Source organism: Aplysia californica, unplaced genomic scaffold (assembly GCF_000002075.1).
Source record: "Aplysia californica isolate F4 #8 unplaced genomic scaffold, AplCal3.0 scaffold00104, whole genome shotgun sequence".
NCBI lineage: Eukaryota > Metazoa > Mollusca > Gastropoda > Aplysiida > Aplysiidae > Aplysia > Aplysia californica.
The window spans coordinates 530058-548096 of NW_004797374.1; the positions used below are offsets into that span (position 1 = coordinate 530058).

Sequence of the window (18039 nt, forward strand, 5' to 3'; positions counted from 1 at the left end):
TTTCAATGAAAACTTTAGGACCGTCAAGGGAGTCTTTACTTACTTTTACCTTCCTCTGGTATCCTTAGGATGTCGAGGGGAGGGAATCTTTAACAAGCAAAAAATGTACACATGTGACCCCCTAAAGTTTTCTTCTATCTTACCTACCCTAGGGTCAGGGAGTGTAGGAGACATTCATATTAATATAAGAAAAAAACCTGATGCTGGTGGGGATCAAACTCCTGCTTGACAGGCGAACACCATGTTGAGCTACTGAGCCCCCTCCCTGCTCCATTCCCCCCCCCCCTCATGAAAATGAAAGTAAAAGTAAAAGCAATTTTGTAAACATTACAGAGACAATGTTAAAAACAGTTACTATTTTAATTTTGACCTCTCATCCCAGCAGTGTGAGACTGTTACGACTACGGTACATCTTCATCTATAATAGCAGCTTCGTGTTCATAGCAGCTTCGTGTTCAGTACAATGTTATGTAAATGACTAGGTATCCATTTATATATTTTGCGAATTGCATTGTGCATATTATTTTATTTATGTACAGTGGGTGCCGCATTCAACGAAGTCACATTCAACGAGAAGTCGGCTCCGATGAGGCAATCCTTAGTCCCCGATTTTTCCTCTTTGTAAATGTATGTCGGCTCCAACGAGGTTGCAAACAGACCAAAGTCGCTTTCAACGAGGTCACGCTAACCAAATAAAAATAATATATAGCGGCTCCAAAAGCGAAGAATTGTTCTCTTTTCTCTCCATCTCTCTGGATGGGTAGCCTCTAGATCGAGACCCTCATTTTTTTCAATTTTCTTTTCTTCCCCTGATCACAAACTCCAAGCTCCCGTCTTTACTTTATGTAAATCTAAGCCTAGATGTGAGAGGGTATATTTCCACACGAGAAGTGTTCCGGAAACAAAAATATTTTAAAAAATGCAGAAATGACTTTCAGAACTCAGTTCAAATGCGCACACTGTTGTTTGAGATTTTCGTCATCAGGGGGAATAACTGTTTTAGTTTTAATTACTGGTATTGGAACATCCTATAATATAATAACTTGTCTCCTTTCTTTACTTTAGCCGTAGTCACGTTCAACGAGAGGTCGGATCCAACGAGGAAAACAAGCCGGTCCCGGCAGCCTCGTTGAATGCGACACCCACTGTATTCGTATGTGCTCATTTCGTAACGATGTGTAAGCATGAGCGCGTGACAAGCAAGTAGATATGTGTGTGTGTTTGCGTGCGTGTGTGTATGTGTGTTTGGCATGCATGTGTGTGCATATATGTGTGTGTGTAATGTGCGTGTGTTTGTATGTGTGTATGTGTGTGTGCATATGCATGTGTGAATATTGTTCGAAACATGCATTTACGTAAAGCGCCTAAAGCTGTGTTCACACGAGAGTGGGTGCTATAGAAATGATCTTAGTTATTATTATTGTTATTATTATACAGTGGAACTCGGATTCAACAAGGTCACCGGGCCTGACCTAAAATCTCGTTGAATCCAAGTGCTCGTTATAGCAAACATGAGTTTTGTGTAGATAATTACAGGCACTGAGCAAGTAATGTATAAATAAAGAGAAGTAACAACTGGTGCCTGAAATGCCTGCATATTATGAACTATGCAAAAAAAAAAAGAAGAGAGATTCGTTCAAATGCATGCCTGTGTCATCTCGATTGTTTACCAAAAAGTTGTGTTGCTGTGTAGAACCTAGTCTAGCATACGGCAACTTTAGATTCCATAGACCGGCGCACAATTCATTACGTAGATCTACGTCAAGGCTAGCTTATCATTGTAATAATGATCATTTGCTGGTGAAAAAAAAGACTGTGACACGTTTGTATCTGCGACGTTCCACACTGGGAGCGTTGGTGCCCCCCGATACGCACACACAGTCACACATGTGCAGGCCGCCCATCCGACCCCGACACATGTGTGCGTATGAAAGAAGGCCGCTGATTGGTCGCATGCAATTGCAATTGGCTAAGTGAATAATGGTTCAAAGCACAGGTGCAATGGATGGTTTCCAGGAATAGATAAAGTTCGTTGTGAGAGAAAAATGAGCGAAGCCACGTCTGCGGGGGGCTGTTCACCCTGGAAGCGACCTCGTTGAATGTTGAATCCGAGCTTGCTGATTTATGTGCTCATTGAATCTGGGTTATTTCTACTGATTTTAAAGAAGAAAAAACAAAACCGGGGAATACGTATTCTTTTGTTGAATCTGAGTTCTCGTTGAATCCGAATTCTGCTATGTTTAAAAAACAACAAAGGGCAAGGCAATCAATAAGTTATTAGGAGATGAAAATAGAGTGTTAGTGTTAATTTCTATTTTGTTAAAATTCCTGATCTTTCAATCTCTCCAACACTTCGTTCCTGTCAGGGGAGGTGGAAACAGGACAAAGTAGGGGATAGCTGGGTCTGGGTGAAGTATGGTGTGATTTTTATTACTTTATGTCACTGAGGCATTACGCTAGCCTCGAAGGCCGACTCGGGTCACCCCTAGTAAGCCGACAGTGGATAAATCATGCTACGAGACAAACAAAGGAGAACACATGGAAAATAATGTCAATGGACAAATTGTTGGGGGTTGGATTTACAATTCAACAGGAGGGAAGGTTGGGGGGAGGGGGGGGGGGGAGTGAGTTGGGGTGCATGGATTGTAGGGTTCAATCAAATCGGAGTAAACTTTATACATATTATTATGTGATGTTAGCAGAACATGTACATTACTGGTGCCATAATGTTCCTAGATTGGACCATGACTAATCATTATAACAGTCTAGTTCAGACACAGCATACACACACATATATAAGAACAGAGCACCCGATTTACTAAGCTGCCTCACAAATATGTTTATTCACAGACCTCAAATAGATGCATTCAGATCTATGTGATCACCATAGGATTCAAAGTCAAAGTAAAAAGCACTTTTGAAAATCTCTGAGGAATACAATATGTACAATATGTGAGAAATAAACGAATATTTTTTAAAAGCAAGTGTGAATCATTGACAAAAGCCTGGAAAGGTGACCCAGGGCCTGAGCTGGTTAGAGAATGTAAGTAAGAGGCTGTTCAAATATAATCTTACACCTTTCTTACATTTGCCTCTTACCCCCCCCACCCCCCCCATCCCGTAATATTACATTGTTCGCTCAAAATAATAATAATCTATGACATTAATGTCAGTGTTACAATCATTGTAGGCTACTCTATGCGTCTTACATAGTATTCATGAAAAACATGCATCCACACAAACGTGCTCATAATAATATATGCTGTTCTACATTCAGTAAAAAAAAGACAGTAAATCCTTCAAGCAAAATATTGCATACTCTCTTTCTTACTAGTAAGGAAAATAATGAGACTCATGTCAATGTCAAAAGCGCCTTAATTGGCTTAATTACAAACAAAACAAATTACAGTGGAATTCTGATTAAGTCAAACACCTCGGAACAGAAAAAAAGTAGGCTATTACATTGGTTCAAGACACACACCCTCCCCCCCCCCCTCCATCTTACACTTTTCTTATTGGAGCCAATGACTCCTCCCACCCCCCCCCCCCCCCCCCCCCTTCCAGTCGTGAGATTATACATGTATTTTGAACGTCCACTAGTGTGCAATTGCTAAGTAAAAAAAACTGAAGTAGAAGAAATGTTTTCTTTACATGTATTCATACTTTTCTGTTCTGTAAGAATTTATGACTGTGAATTCATCAATGTGTGCGAGGGTGTCTGGGTAAGCTTTGTGGAATTGTCTTTACTCAAGGATGTACGAGAGAGAGAGAGAGAGAGAGACAGAGAGAGACAGAGACAGAGAGAGAGAAAGAGGATTACTATAGGAGCAGTTGGCTGCATATATATTATGTTCTTTGTATTATTATTGTACAGCGCATTGAGCATTTCTTTGTGGAAATGATATAAATGCAATTTATTATTATTATTATAATTTTCATTCATTCGTGCGATTCAGTTATATAATACTCAATTAATTTGACCAAAAAACTGGAAAAAATTAGCAAATTATAATCTCACTTCTCCTCTCCTGTCACAATGAAAAAACGCACAATGTAGCACCAACTGTAACCTGTTCAACATATCTGGCGGCCATATATATATACAGTCGAACCTGCCCTGACGGCCACCTCTATAAGACGGCCACCCGTACAAACGGCCATTTTCCATTCCCCCCCTTGCGTTTTTTCTATATAATTTAACTGTGTAAAACGGGCACCTGTCCAACGCGGCCACCTTATTTTAACACAAAACCCCTATCTCACTAAGCAATAACACCTGTCTTAGACGGCCACCTTAGTGACTGCATTTCGTTTAGTCATAAATTGTGCATTGGCCCCTGGCGTTGTGGGCGAGCCGTCAGAATTCAATCTCCTGTCGTTGTTAGGTAGTCCCTCCAACCGATCATGTTGCGTAGGCCCCTCCCAATGTTGACCAATAGCTACCAATTTTCAGCTGCTGGTGAGGTAAGCGTGTGATCCCTCATAACCCATAAGCCCCGCCCAGAACTTAAACACAAATCGTAAGTGAGATGAGTGATCACTGTTTACCCAGTCTGTAAAAAAGTAACAAAGGACGTCAACATGAACTTGTGACAGAAACGTCGCTCGTTCTCCGAGTGGTGGCGACCCATGAGTTTGTTTTTACATGGCACTCGGTCTTCCTCGTCTGATACATTTCGTTTTATTGTCACCCTTGTGCGAAATCAGCATCAAAATAAAAATTACAAACAAAATACAAACCACCACCACCAACAAGAACATAAACAACAACAATGCGGCTAGCTACTTTCAATTGGGACCTCTGATAGGAATGATTTGTTTTCTCTATCTTGATTAGTCCTGCCTAAGATGGCCACCTGTCTTATACGGCCACTTTTCTCCTTGACAATGGGTGGACGTCTTACACAGGTTTGACTGTATATAATATATACATATAAATATAATGTTTATGTTGCATGAAAGAATCAAAATACAGTCGGAGGAAAAAACAATCCAACATCATCACATTTTAACGTCTTTCTGTTGAGTTTGGTCCGTATTCAGAGTGTAAAAATAAAAGAAATACAGCAACTAATGTCGGTGACTCTACAATGTATTAACAAAGTTATCTTCTGGGAAGAATATGATGCAGACCCCACTGCAGAAGAAGTGATTGAGAGTGGACGGCAACATGGGGGAGGGGGAGGGAGAAGTGGGAAGTGATAGTTTGTAAAGATTACTGTTTTTTGACAGGTAGCAGTAAGAACAGGTTTGACTGCACATGTATTTGGTAACCGAAAGAGCGTGGCAGATTATATTATGTACTCATGAGAGTTTAAAGACAAACAGCCCTGTACACTTCTGACAGATCCACAATAGTGAGGTCCTGACCTTTATGTCTTTGACGCTCTTGTACTTGAAGCTGCTTGATCAGCAATTTGTACATGCTGTCGTGCATTCTCAGTTTATACAAGAACGCTCTGGTGCAAAGTCTCTTTACTATTAGTGTGCTGAGAGGGAAGGAGACCATGCCTTGATCAGAACTTTGTGACTTTTGCAGTTTTTGCACCACAATCTTCATAAACATATGAGGCATTTCTTGAATCAATTTGAGGAAAAAGTTTGGGTTGCTTTCAATTCTTTGCTTCGGAGGAAGTTGCTTAATGTGAGAATGAAATTTGACTGCAACAAGCATAAAAATGTGCAAAACATTTGTTATGATGCTTGTCTCTGTGTTAATGTCTTTATCAAAGAGAACAGCATAGCTCTTGGGTCTCAAGTACCATGACAACAGTTTCTTTAGCTGTAGCCCGGGATGATTGGCAAGGCACAAGGAGACAGTATCTCGCACAGTTATGTTCTTGTTGTTGGAAAAGTCCACCAGAATGTTCAGACTTCGGCAGTCAATGGCCAAGCCACAAAATGTCAACGGTTCAGAAGGCTTTAGGGTGTGAGCACGGCCAAACTCAGGGTGGCTGTAGTCAAATGTGGCACAACATTTACGGAGACTGCTCTTGCAGTTGAACTCTGGGACACCCTCGATCATCATAGTGAAGAAAGCTTCAGCCCTTTTTCTGCTGGGAGACACAAAGAGCATATCATCTATCATACGGACCAGAAAGTTTGGTTTTCTCTGAAACTCGTAAAGTTTTACTTGATCCATATATCCGTAGTAAAAGCTGCAAAGGATGCTGGAAATGCTAGATCCCTGTGGAATACCCATGGACTGAACATAGTGTTGTCTCCCAAGCCTTATGACATTGGCAAAAAGCAATGCTTGAAGTTTTTTCAAAAGCACTTCAGATGAGACAGAGAAGGAATGAACAAACTGAGCACCTTGTCTGGTTCTACATTCAATCTCTGGTTTGTCAGAGCTTTGGTAATAGACCACTTTAGATTGCCCATCTGACTGAATATTTCTCTTGTAATGGTAAATGTGGTATTTCTCCTGACTGAGAAGCTGGTTTTGGACCACGCTGTAGAGCAAACAAGGATTGATTGTATCAAAACATTTCTCAATATCTATTTTCACAAAGTACAATTGTTTAATAGACTTACTTTTCACATAATCAGTAAATGCTTTCCATCTGCAGTGAATATCATCTATGCTCAGAATTGATGCTCCTAACATCACAGGATGTTGATCTTTGAGCCAGCGGAGAGCTAAAAGTAGCGCTTTGAGGTGCTTGTTTATGGACACATCGTGAGATTTTTGAGACATATTTACTATAGGTCTTAATGAGGGCTTTTTCAGAAGGAATCGAACAGTACACACTCCCAAGCAGAGACCTTTCTGTCTTTTCTCCTGGACCCATGCTTGTGGCACCAGCTTCAGGCCACACTGTTTTATGAAATGTGCACAAGACTGCTGGTGCAATCTGTGCCACGTCTTTTTTCGAAAGAAAAACAATCTTTTCTTGTGCGTCGTAGATTCAGTGACATAGAAGAAAGACTGTACCAAAGGGAAAATAACTTTCATCATGAAAAAGTCAACTGCTGACGACAGCAAAGTCCTTCTTTTCCTGTGTTCTTCAGCTTGAATCCATGGGATCACCTTCACTTTTATATTGGCACACAAGTAGTGTAAAGACATTGTTCCTTTGAGCTGGATGGACAAAAATGTTTGCACATGCTTGAGGAATGTATTAAAGTTCCTTTTATTTCCAAGAGCAGATTTTGGCACCACTTTCAGGAATATGCATCGTATAAACAAGAATATACTTTGCACTGGTAAAAAGTCATCAGAAAGATTCATGTTCTTCTTCGCCCCGTTTTTGGAGGCACAACATGATTCTTTTGCGCTGAGGGAGATGTCAAGGGCACATGGACAAAAGTGTTTCAGCAGAGTCCAGTACGGACATTTTCTGAAAAGGAAGAATAAAATAAAACATGTTGAGCAAATTGTCTCATAAAGTTCTAATGTTGGGATTTAAATGAAATTTCTATTCAGTATCAAGTACTTAATCTCATCAAATTGACAAGTTTATCTGCCGTAAAGACAATCAAACAAAGTTAAGATTTTACCAATGAATACAATTCTCATGTTTACTTGACCCAATAAAATGAATAAACTAGTATCAAAGAAAGAATCTTTGTACCGAACCCAAGTCCTGTAGGGATAAACGCATCAGGGAAGATCAGGAGATCTCAAGAGACTCAATATTAAGTCAAAGGCAGCACAACATACAGTGGTGCTGGTACTGTGGTGGGTTGTCGAGCCATAGTGTAGACCAGGGGTCTCAAAATTATGGCCTGTGGGCTAATTAAAACCTGCAGGACAATATTTTGCAGCCCCTACTTGACCTCACAGTTTATTGTTAGTGTTAGTGCGGGCTGCACATTTTTTACACATGTACCTTTTTGCCAAGGTGTTTCCCAAGATCATTTATTTTTTAAAGATGTGGCCTACCACGGCTAAGGATTCAGCACTTATATTACCTTATTGTGTTGCAAGTGCCGTAAAACTCTTACTAAAACCAAATAGCTAAGGCTCATGACAGCTTCCAATGGTGTTTGTTAACAACTTGTAAACATAATTTTCAAATTGTACTTAAAAAAAATACTGTCAACATTTTAAAAAATTTATAGAATTCTTAATGCTGCCTAGGCTCCTCCAGATTTTACTTCCAGCAACTCCTATGTAATTTGAGTTTAAAACCTCTAGTGTAAACCTACTTTATCCAAGATTGTGTGTTGTAGATCTAGTGAATTAGATTAGAAGTGTAAGAACCAAGACGAGAAAATAATGATAACTTAGCTAACAACTGATATAAAAACATATAATTATTATCATAGACTAAAGCCATCAGTGCTGTGCAAGTACAGTGGAACTTGGATTCAACGAGGTTGCCGGGCCTGACCTAAAATCTCGTTGAATCCGAGTGTTTGTTATAGTAAAAAGGAGGTTTTGTGTAGATAGTTACCTGTCCCTGTCGTCTTACGCAAGAAAAATTCTGAAATTATGCAAAGTGAGCCCAAAAATGTGAAATTATCATTATGCAATTCTGTTAATTTTAACAAAGAATGATAAAGGAAAATAGTAAAAAATTATGCAAAAAATGATCAAATTTTGCTAAATTATGCGGGGTGCATAAAACCACGGGAACAGAATTACAGGCACTGAGCAAGTAATGTGTAAAGAGAAGTAACAAGTGTGCCTGAAATGCCTGCATATTATGAGCTGTGCAAAAAAAAAAAAATACTGGTTCAAATGCACGCCTGTGTCATCTCGATCGTTTGCCAAAAAGTTGTGCTGCTGTGTAGAACCTAGCATATGGCAACTTTTGCTTCCATAGACCAGCGCACAATTCATTATGTAGATCTACGTCAAGACTAGCTTATCATTGTAATAATGATCAGTTGCTGGGGGAAAAAAAAGACTGTGACGCGTTTGTATCTGCGAGGTTCCACGCCCAGACCCATGGTCCCCCCCCCCCACCCACCCCCCGACCCGCACACTCAGTCACACACGTGTGCAGGCCACCCATCCGACCCTGACACGCGTTAGAGTAGACATGTGCGCATGCCAACAACACATGTGTTGGTATGAAAGAAGGCCGCATGCAATCAGCAAAGTGAATAATGGTTCACGATGCAGGTGCAATGGATGGTTTCTGGGTATAGATAAAGTTCATCGAGGGAGAAAAATGAGCGAAGCTACGTCTGCGAGCGCTGTTCACTCTGGAATCGACCTCATTGAATCCGAGCTTGCTGACTTTAAGTGCTCGTTGAATCCGGGTTATTTCCATTGATTTTAAAGAAGAAAACAAACGGGGAATCCATCTCCTTTCGTTGAATCTGAGTTCTCATTAAATCTAACTTCCACTGTACAATGGAAAACATTTTAGCTAGTGCTGTAATATTGCATTAACATTTGTCTACTTCGAGCGATCCCATTTCTATTAATTATTTCCATCTGTTTTTAAAAAATCTCAGTGTATTTTGAATATTTCACCACAAGAGGACATTCACTAAAACTGTCCCTAAAGGGCTGCAAAGTTCTGAAATATATGTGTCACGACGCGGTGGAATCAGGCTCTCGTCAATTTTTGACATGTGGAGTCATTGGTATCATTTTAAAGCTTGTTCATTTGTCTTGCTTCCGGGGGAAAAAATACTCATCTATCATGAATAGAAGTCTAGATATTTGCTATTGAAGGAGGTGGGGGTCGCCTGGTTTCAGAGACTAAATTAGCAAGAAAATGGCTGCCAAAATTTGGTGACTTTTAAAGACTTTTCAAAGTCCTTAGAAACTGCAAATCTACATCACAGAAATATGTTTTTAAATGGACCTTAGAGGTGTTGAGACAAAAAATGAAAATTCGATAAAAATTGTCAACGTACAGAAAAATGCCGGTTTCTTCGATTTCATTATATTGACGAGCGCCTGATTTCACCATGTTTCACATATGAGGTTGATAGTTTCCTCATTTGATTGATTTGATTGCGTTTAATGAATAAAATAATCAAAAGAGTACTGGAGGGTCTGTATGGCAAAATATTCTAAATCAACTAAAATATATCATACCTGTGATTTTCTACCATTTCAGTGACAAATGGAAGCTTGCTGTCCTCTCCGCTGTAAATGAAGTCTGAAAACAAAAAAGGTAGTTGGCTGTTTCAAAATTATTATTGTGATGAAATTATTTATGTACCTTTCACTGCTCAGTCAAGAAAGTGCCCTAGAAATCAGTAAAGAGCTTGCATAGCGGGTGTCGCATTCAACGAGGTCACATTCAACAAGAAATCGGCTCCAACGAGGCAATCGTTAATTCCAGATTTTTACCTCTATATCTCTTTTGTAAATGTACGTCAGCTCCAACAAGGTTGCAAACAGGCCAAAGTCGCTTTCAACGAGGTCGCGATAACCAAATAAAAGCAATTAGTGGCCCCAAAAGCGTAGAATTTTTCTCCTTTCTCTCTATCTCATGCTAAGCAGCACAAAGCAAGGCCCATCCTCGATTCCTAACACATTGCATTGCTAGATCCAGTAAACCTCCTACAGTGGAATCCTGTTATAATGAGAGGGAGGGGACCGAAGCAAAATGTCCGTTATAGCAGGATTCTCGCTATAAGGGATCCAGTAATAAATTCAAGGGAAACTGTAAAGTAGGCCTAATCTATGAGTTTAATGTTCTGTTTTTCCTTTTGCTATCTCCCCTGATGATGATTTTGTTTCAACATGACCTCTAGGTCTTACTTGATAAAAAATCGAATCAGGTTTGTTTCTCTCTAGCGCTAGGTCTAGCGATGTGGACTGACAGCTCGGCGTTGGCGATCAGAAAGAAAGGGCTCTGGGCTAACTTGCCCGCTGTGTTTTCCCCCCCACCCCACCCCACCCTGTGGTGCATTCTGTCTGCTTGCGCACGTCACACATTCAACATTCGCTCCATCCATCACATTGCTGTGACCTCTCCATCCCCGCATCCGAGAAGTGAGAGGCATGGCAGGCCTTGATAATCTAAACTGGCCTATCACGCGATACGTTCTACTTGTCTGTGCATGCCACACCTTCCCTACTCAGTTGCTCCGGCCTTCATTGTTGACGCACATGGGCTCTCCTATTCTTTGTTTCGCAAGATCAGCAACAAGTTTCTCAACTGGCGAGGTCTAGCATTATGTATAATTGGTCTATGCACTGTACACAGCAGCAACAATACTCCGCTATAACCGACTCGCAAGTGTGTCTGATAGCGCTATAGCAGTATTTTGTTTACAAAGTTAAATAGGAGAAAAAAACGGGGTTTTAGAATAGTGCCTTTATAACAGACTTCTCGTTTTTTCCGGACTCGTTATAAGTGGACTCTAGACCAAGAGGATGGGCGAGGGTTAGCCTACAGTAGGGACAGGAGTCAGTGGGCTGTGTGAAACTGGGTGAACTCTGGACGGGTAGGTCTAGATCAAGACCTTCATTTTTTTTCAATTGTCTTATTATCTTACCCTGATCAGAAAATCCAAGCTCCTGCCTTTACTTTACGTAGATCTAGGCCTAGATGTGAGAGGGTATGTTTCCACACGAGAAGTGTTCCGGTAAAAAATATTCTAATTAAAAAGCAGAAATGACGGTCAGAACACAGTTCAAACGCATACACACTGATGCTGTTTGGGATTTTCGTAATCTGGGGGAACAACTGTTTTAATTACTGGTATTGGTACATCGTGTAATATAATAACTTGTCTCCTTTCTTTTCTTTAGCCTTGGTCACGTTTAACGAGAAGTCGGGTCCAACGAGGACAACAAACCTGTCCCGGCAACCTCGTTGAATGCGACACCCACTGTATTCCTTTGATTAAATTATTTTTGCTGGGATTCTTTAGGTGCACTTGGCTGCTTTTGAGCAGCTGCAACAAAAATAAAATGAAAGAAAGATGTTTCCATTAATTAAAGAATTAGACAGATACTTGCCCTATACTATGGGTTGAAAGATTTAATCAGGGTCCCCATGTACGAAAACCAACAACAATTGGAGAAACTTAATGGAGCTCAATTCATGAATGATTTAAATTTTAAGAAACCCTTAATTCAAAGTAGATTTTCATCAGTATTAAAAATTTTGAGTGACAAAAATGTGATTTTTACAGGGTAGAGTGTTGTGGGGTAACACAGAAAACACAACATACATTTTATACATTTTTACATGTTCAGTATTTTTATTATTTTTATTTCTATACACTTACAGTTTTTATTTAATCGTTCTTGAAAGGATGTGGTATGGAAATTCAGCCATGTGTACTCAGAGTTGTCTGTGGAGTAATCAAAAGTACACTTCATTAGTGTTCAATTAGCTGTACTATGATAGGAAGAGAAATAAATGCTAATTAATTAGACTATCAAAGTCAATGATAAAAAGAGAAAATTGATAACTTTTGCTATTATGGCGTGTCATGGTAATGCAAGCTAGTATAGAGCCAGAAAAACTCCTTCCAATGACCCAAGCATGTGATCCTGAGAACTTGAACTAGAGTTAACCATACACAGCCAAGTCTATATAACAATTTTAAGGTAATGGCTTAAAAAGGAACTTGAATTTTTGTTTAAAAAACCACAACCCCCCTCCTCCAAAACAAACAAAACAAACCCCAACTTCAACATTATGAAAAGATGTAATGAAAACAATTCTTCACTTCAGTTTCAGTGCAAAGAAAAAAATTACACCTGGGAGTAAATATGTGTCACGACGCGGTGAAATCAGGCGCTCGACAATTTTTGGGCATGTGGAGTTATTGATATCATCTGAATTGCCTGCATCATCATCATTGCCTTTCTCAAGGCCACAGACGAACACTTTCCACCTTTCTCTATCCTGGACTAGCCTCTTGACGTTATTCCACGTCTTCCCACTTTCCTGTACATCAATTTCTGTAATTCTTCTCCAGGTTCCACGCGGTCTTTCCCTTGATCTTTTACCCTGTGGATTCCAATTCAACAATTTCTTTGTTATGCAGCTGCCTGACTTCCTGAGAGTATGTCCAATCTATCGCCACCGCCTTCTTCCTACCTCATCTCTGACTGGGATCTGTCTTGGTTTTTTTTAAACACTTACTCGTTGGTGACCCTGTTTGTCCATCAGATCCTCAGTAACTTTCTTAGACACTTGTTCAAGAAAACCTGGATCCTCTTATGCAAGTCTGTGATATGAAAGCAGCCTGTGCTTTTCCAATGCGGGACTTTATTATTTCAGCGCCTGTTCCTCCCTCTCTGTCAATTATACTCCCAAGATAGCTAAATGATTCAACGTCTTCTAGTTCTAGTGCATTTCCTTCTGGTGTGACCTGCTTATTTGGCTTGCTTCCAAAGAAATACAGAGTGATCCAAAAAAACCTGTATGCCTACAACTTTTTTTGTTAATGTTTTCCCTCTACACTGAAGTTTTGCACTTCAAATTTGTACAGAACATTTGGAAGTCAAAAAGAATTGGTCTGATATTCATTTTAGAAAAATCCATTTTCAGCTGTGTCTCCATTTTTGTAGCATGGTGCACTAGTTCGCATTAGGCCTACCGCTAAAAAATCCCAACGATTGCGCCATTTTGCAAACTGCAGTAGTCTAACAGGCCAATAGAAGTTTGCAGATAGTTTTTCTCAAGTTTCCTTTGCTTGTTGTGATCATGATTAAGATTAGTAAAGAGTAGAGAGCTTTTACTTTTTGTATTGAACATTTCCTCACCACCGACTGATTTAGTAAGTGTCGCACAAGGTACAGAAATAATGTTAAAGTAACCATAAGGACTTCTTTGATGTCATGAGTGGAAATGGTTTCTCGATTAGTACCTGTAGAGAATCAGAGCTAAAAAGTCCCAGACAAAATGACCACTTGAGGAGAAACACATGTCTAGCATCTGCACCCCTTTAAACTTCACCAGGGTGCAGAATTCTGTGGATGGGCCCCATGATGAGATGTCTGTCCGTAGACAATGTCTGCAGCAATGACTTTCCTACATCTCAACTGTCCGCATTCTCAAGGCAGATATTCTATGACTACCATTTTCCCATTCGCGAAACTATCAGAGGTCATAACAATGTGTTTTTGATTCCTCTATCGTCTTGAAAAGAGTGGACATTTCCTCTGTGACATTTTGGTTCCTTGGCAAAGCCCATTCACCTTTCAGCTTATATCAACTCCACAAATGCTGTCTACGTATTTGAGCAACCTCACTCCTCCCCCATTTGTCTCTAGAAATAGCTCCATACTATAAGGTGTGCAGTGTAAGTGGCTTTGAGTACTCATGGTTGAGTGGATCCTTGTGTTGGCCACAATTGAACATTACCAACGACACGTTCAAATGTGTCGAGTCCAAATGAGGACATATTGACCTTTTGGTTCTTGGAATTCCAGAATTTGAAAAAAAATGTTTCACTTTGTAGTGTAGGAGATTGTTTAAAGGTTACAGGGCTGGAAAATTTAGATTTTAAAAATAAAAGGAAAGGAAAAAATCAAACGAGTCATTTCATGACTTTCCTTTAAATTGGTGCACTTTGCATTTTTAGGTGGTTTTTATAAAAGCCATTTCCGTTTTCAAAAATAAGTTTCTTCTTTGTGAATTTTATGTCAAACAAATTCCTTTTGAATGAATGATAAATGTTCCAAATTACAACATTCTAGTACAAATTTTGTGCGAGATATTATTTAGAAAAAAGTTTGTACAGTTGTTTTTTTTGGATCACCCTGTAAGTACCCACATTGTGTTTGAAAACGTGAGGTTACCTGGTTTCCGTATTGAAATTAGCTAGAAAATGGCCGCTAAAGTTTGGTCCAATAGCCAAAGAGTCTTTGAAAACTAAAACAATGACATTTTGTGCCTTTAATCAAGTTTTTCAATAAAATTCACAAGGAAGCGTTTTTATATTGACATAAAAGAGGTTGAGCCAAAAAATGAAAATTCGACAAATATGTTCAAACTGGCGGAAAAATGCCAGTTTCTCCGATTTCTTTATTTTGACGAGTGCCTGATTTCACCACCCTGCCTCACATGCGTTTTCACTGTAGCAAGGTTCCATAGCAAGTTAAAAATCATGACATACACCTTTGCGATCGATGATAATTTAAGTGAATAAAATTCACCGCGTTGATGGAGCAGATGGAGAGAATCTTGAGAAATAATCTATTTGTTCAAATATATAGCTTGTCTTGTCTTACTTTTTACCTTCTTTCTTCTTCTCAATCGCATCACACTTGAAGTCTGGTTTCTGTCATATACTGGGCCAGCCTGCTCAGTTCACATGTCTAGCATCTGCGTTTGTTGCATTTTTTGTCTAAAAGTTGCCACAAGTTGCCATTAATTTTCAAGCTTTTAACTTTCTGTGACGACGTATCTATATAAGGAATATGTTGATAGAAGTCACTTAATCTAAAGCACTAGAATTTCTTGTGCTCTGTATTTTAAGCATCCAGAAGATCTTTTGCAGCCACACAGAGTGTAAAAACGTGAAAAATAGAGGTTTCACAACAGAATGAAATCAAAATTAGAACAGCAAAAATTAACAAATAGGGCGTATGTCCACCTATCCGAAGACTGGTCATTTTAACCTTAAATGTTTGTAAGTTTTAAAAAAGTACAGAATATTACATCATGTAAATTATGGAATCACACACAGTGTGAGTATAGTGGAAACCTGATATAACAGGGATGGTGGGAGTAGAGAAAAAGTCCTGTTATATCCGATCCCTGTTAAATCAGAAAGGCGAGGAAAGTAAGCATTTGTGGACAAATCCAGCTGTACTTACTCATGGGTAGTTGCCCTTGCCACAAGTACCCACGAACAGGGGTTTTGGCACTCACTTTCTCCTTGCCTCCTTAAACCACATCAGAAGAGCTTGGTCCACAGCATCTGCATCGGGTAGTCTCATCTTCTTTCGATCCCGATCTTCTCTTTATCCTTGATAATAGTGTGAATCGACCCTTGTGGAATGTCGAACTGACGACAAATCTTTGCCAGTGGAACTTGCTTTTTGTCAACAGCCTGGATTATTTCACATTTTTGTCAAATGAAAGGCATTTTCTCTTGCGCTTGACATCGTTGATGACACATTACACGTGCATGTTGCTAGGTTTCAGGCCAGATCGAGGTCTGCAGCGCACCGCAACCCTCTCTCACTTCACACGCTGCGTGTGCTCGCAGTGGCATGTCTTGCGTGGGCTTGCTCCATCACTGCGTTATTTTCTCTCTCTCTCTCTCTCTCTTACTTTTTACTCATTGTTAACGAGCCTTTGTCCCTGCTATAACCGGTTGGGCTCCGATGAGGCCCTGTTATTGCCGATAACTTTTAATAGAGACAAAGAGTAGGAAAAATTGGGGATTTTTAAAATCGCTGTTATTACCGGATCCCTGTTATTACCGGGCCTGTTATATATGGTTTCCACTGTATTCAGTTTTGGTGGAAACACACTCTAACATAGCTAACACATTTATGTATTTAAAAAAAGGTAGACTACATTAAGCTATATCACAAAAAAAAAAAGGAAAAACAGCACATCAGAACAATAACAAAAAAAATTAAAAAAATTTACCCACCAGCAAATTAAAACACAACAAAGAGGGAAACATGAAAGAGAAAAGGCAATATAAATAGTATGTAATGTACTTTTTTTCTTCACTTGAAAATTACAAATCAACGTGGTGTCAACAAGTGAGAAAGAGATAAAGTGAAGTGAAAGTGAAAAGTAACCTTTCTTTCTAAAAGCAGAGGTTTGTTCCTTTTTTTTCCCCGCCCCCCCCCCCCTATTTTTCGACTTTTTATTACTCGGCTGTGTTTTTTTGTAGTTGTTTTTTTTTGTTGAAAAATGCCAAAATCGCGGCAGCGATTCACTGACCAAAAATGCCAAAAATCGCTGCCGCAACAAACGCAGATTCTATATTATGTCAGCCGTACAGCTTCTCTTGTAGTGTCAATGGGGTTGGCCACATTTCCTGTCTCAGGTTGCTTTATGAATGGTTTTGTTATATAAATTACAGTGGAATCCTGTTATAACGAGAGGGAGGGAACCGGTGTCAAATGTCCGTTATAGCAAGATTCTCGTTATAAGGGACCCAGTAATAAATTCAAGGAAAATAGTAAAGTAGGCCTAATCTATGAGTCTGGTTTTCGGTTTCTTTCTTTTTGTAATCTCCCCTGAGGATGATTTGGTTCAACATGATCTTACTTGATCAAAAGTCGAATCAGGTTTCTTTCTCAAAGGCTAGCGATATTGAGAGCTCGGCGTTGGTGATCAGAAAGAAAATTCTCTAGGCTAACTCGCCCGCTGTGTTGTCCCCCACCCCACCACACCCTGTGGTGCGTTCCGTCTGCTTGCGCACAAAGAAACATACCACACCCCGCCCACGTCACACATTCACTCCGTCCATCACAGTACAGCACTATGACCTCTCCATTCCCGCATCGGTGAAGTGAGAGGCGTGGTAGACCTAGATAATCTAGACTAGGCTGGCCTATCACACGATGCGTTCTGCTTGTCTGTGCATGCCACACTCTCCCCACTCATTCAATCAGGCCTTCATTGTTGGCACTCGTGGGCTCTCCCATTCTTTGTTTCGCTAGATCACCAAGTTTCTCAACTGGCGAGGTTTTACATTAAGAAATAGCCTATGCGCTGTGCACAGCAGCAGCTGTATTACTGCATAACCGAATCCAGTGTTTGTCCTATTGCGCTATAGCAGTATTTTATTTACAAAGATAAAGAAGGGAAAAAACGGGGTTTTAGAATAGTGTCTTAATAACAGACTTTTCGTTGTTTCAGGACTCGTTATAAGTGGATTCCACTGTAATGTGATTCCCTTTATCGCAATCAGTAAACTTTGCAGAGCAGATGAAAGTGAAAGCCTCATAATATTAAACTGTAATAGAATAGACCTGTGATTAATCTTTAAAAGAAAAATATTTGATAGATCAGTTAGAAATCCTGCTTGCTACTACTGAAAAAAACAAAAACAAATTTGTAGACTTGCCTTCCATTGTTCTGTTTGATGAAGAAACTCTAAGGCAGTCATTATGGCCACTCTGAAAAAAAACAACACAAGTCATGTTTCAAGTCCTCGATCAAACAACCAGAAGTAGACAAATGT

General features: G+C 39.7%; 2 protein-coding genes across 2 annotated transcripts in view; one reads left to right on the forward strand and one right to left on the reverse strand.

Moving 5' to 3' along the window:
• LOC101855179 (enoyl-CoA delta isomerase 2, peroxisomal) overlaps nucleotides 1-18039 on the forward strand; it is a gene marked incomplete in the record, with an annotated part of 48744 nt that overhangs the window by 3332 nt on the left and 27373 nt on the right. The window contains 1 exon segment of the mRNA XM_035969002.1: nucleotides 10029-10085. Within this exon segment, the coding sequence (XP_035824895.1) occupies nucleotides 10064-10085 (22 nt within the window).
• On the reverse strand, nucleotides 4704-12464 carry LOC101855716 (telomerase reverse transcriptase). The gene is made up of 3 exons (XM_005095437.3): nucleotides 12157-12464; nucleotides 10007-10070; nucleotides 4704-7343 (listed from the first exon to the last, which is right to left on the reverse strand). Exons 1-3 carry the CDS (start codon nucleotides 12248-12250, stop codon nucleotides 5315-5317), a joined length of 2187 nt encoding a protein of 728 aa, XP_005095494.3. The 5' UTR covers nucleotides 12251-12464; the 3' UTR covers nucleotides 4704-5314.

Bases quoted from the DNA above. Each gene is read 5' to 3' on its own strand.
- LOC101855716 (XM_005095437.3), bottom strand. From the start codon at position 12,250: ATGAAGTGTACTTTTGATTACTCCACAGACAACTCTGAGTACACATGG. The intron at 10,071-12,156 runs GTAAGTGTATAG...TTTTGTTTTCAG, and splicing joins AGAACGATTAAATAAAAACT to ACTTCATTTACAGCGGAGAG. The intron at 7,344-10,006 runs GTATGATATATT...CTTCCTTTTCAG, and splicing joins GAAATGGTAGAAAATCACAG to AAAATGTCCGTACTGGACTC.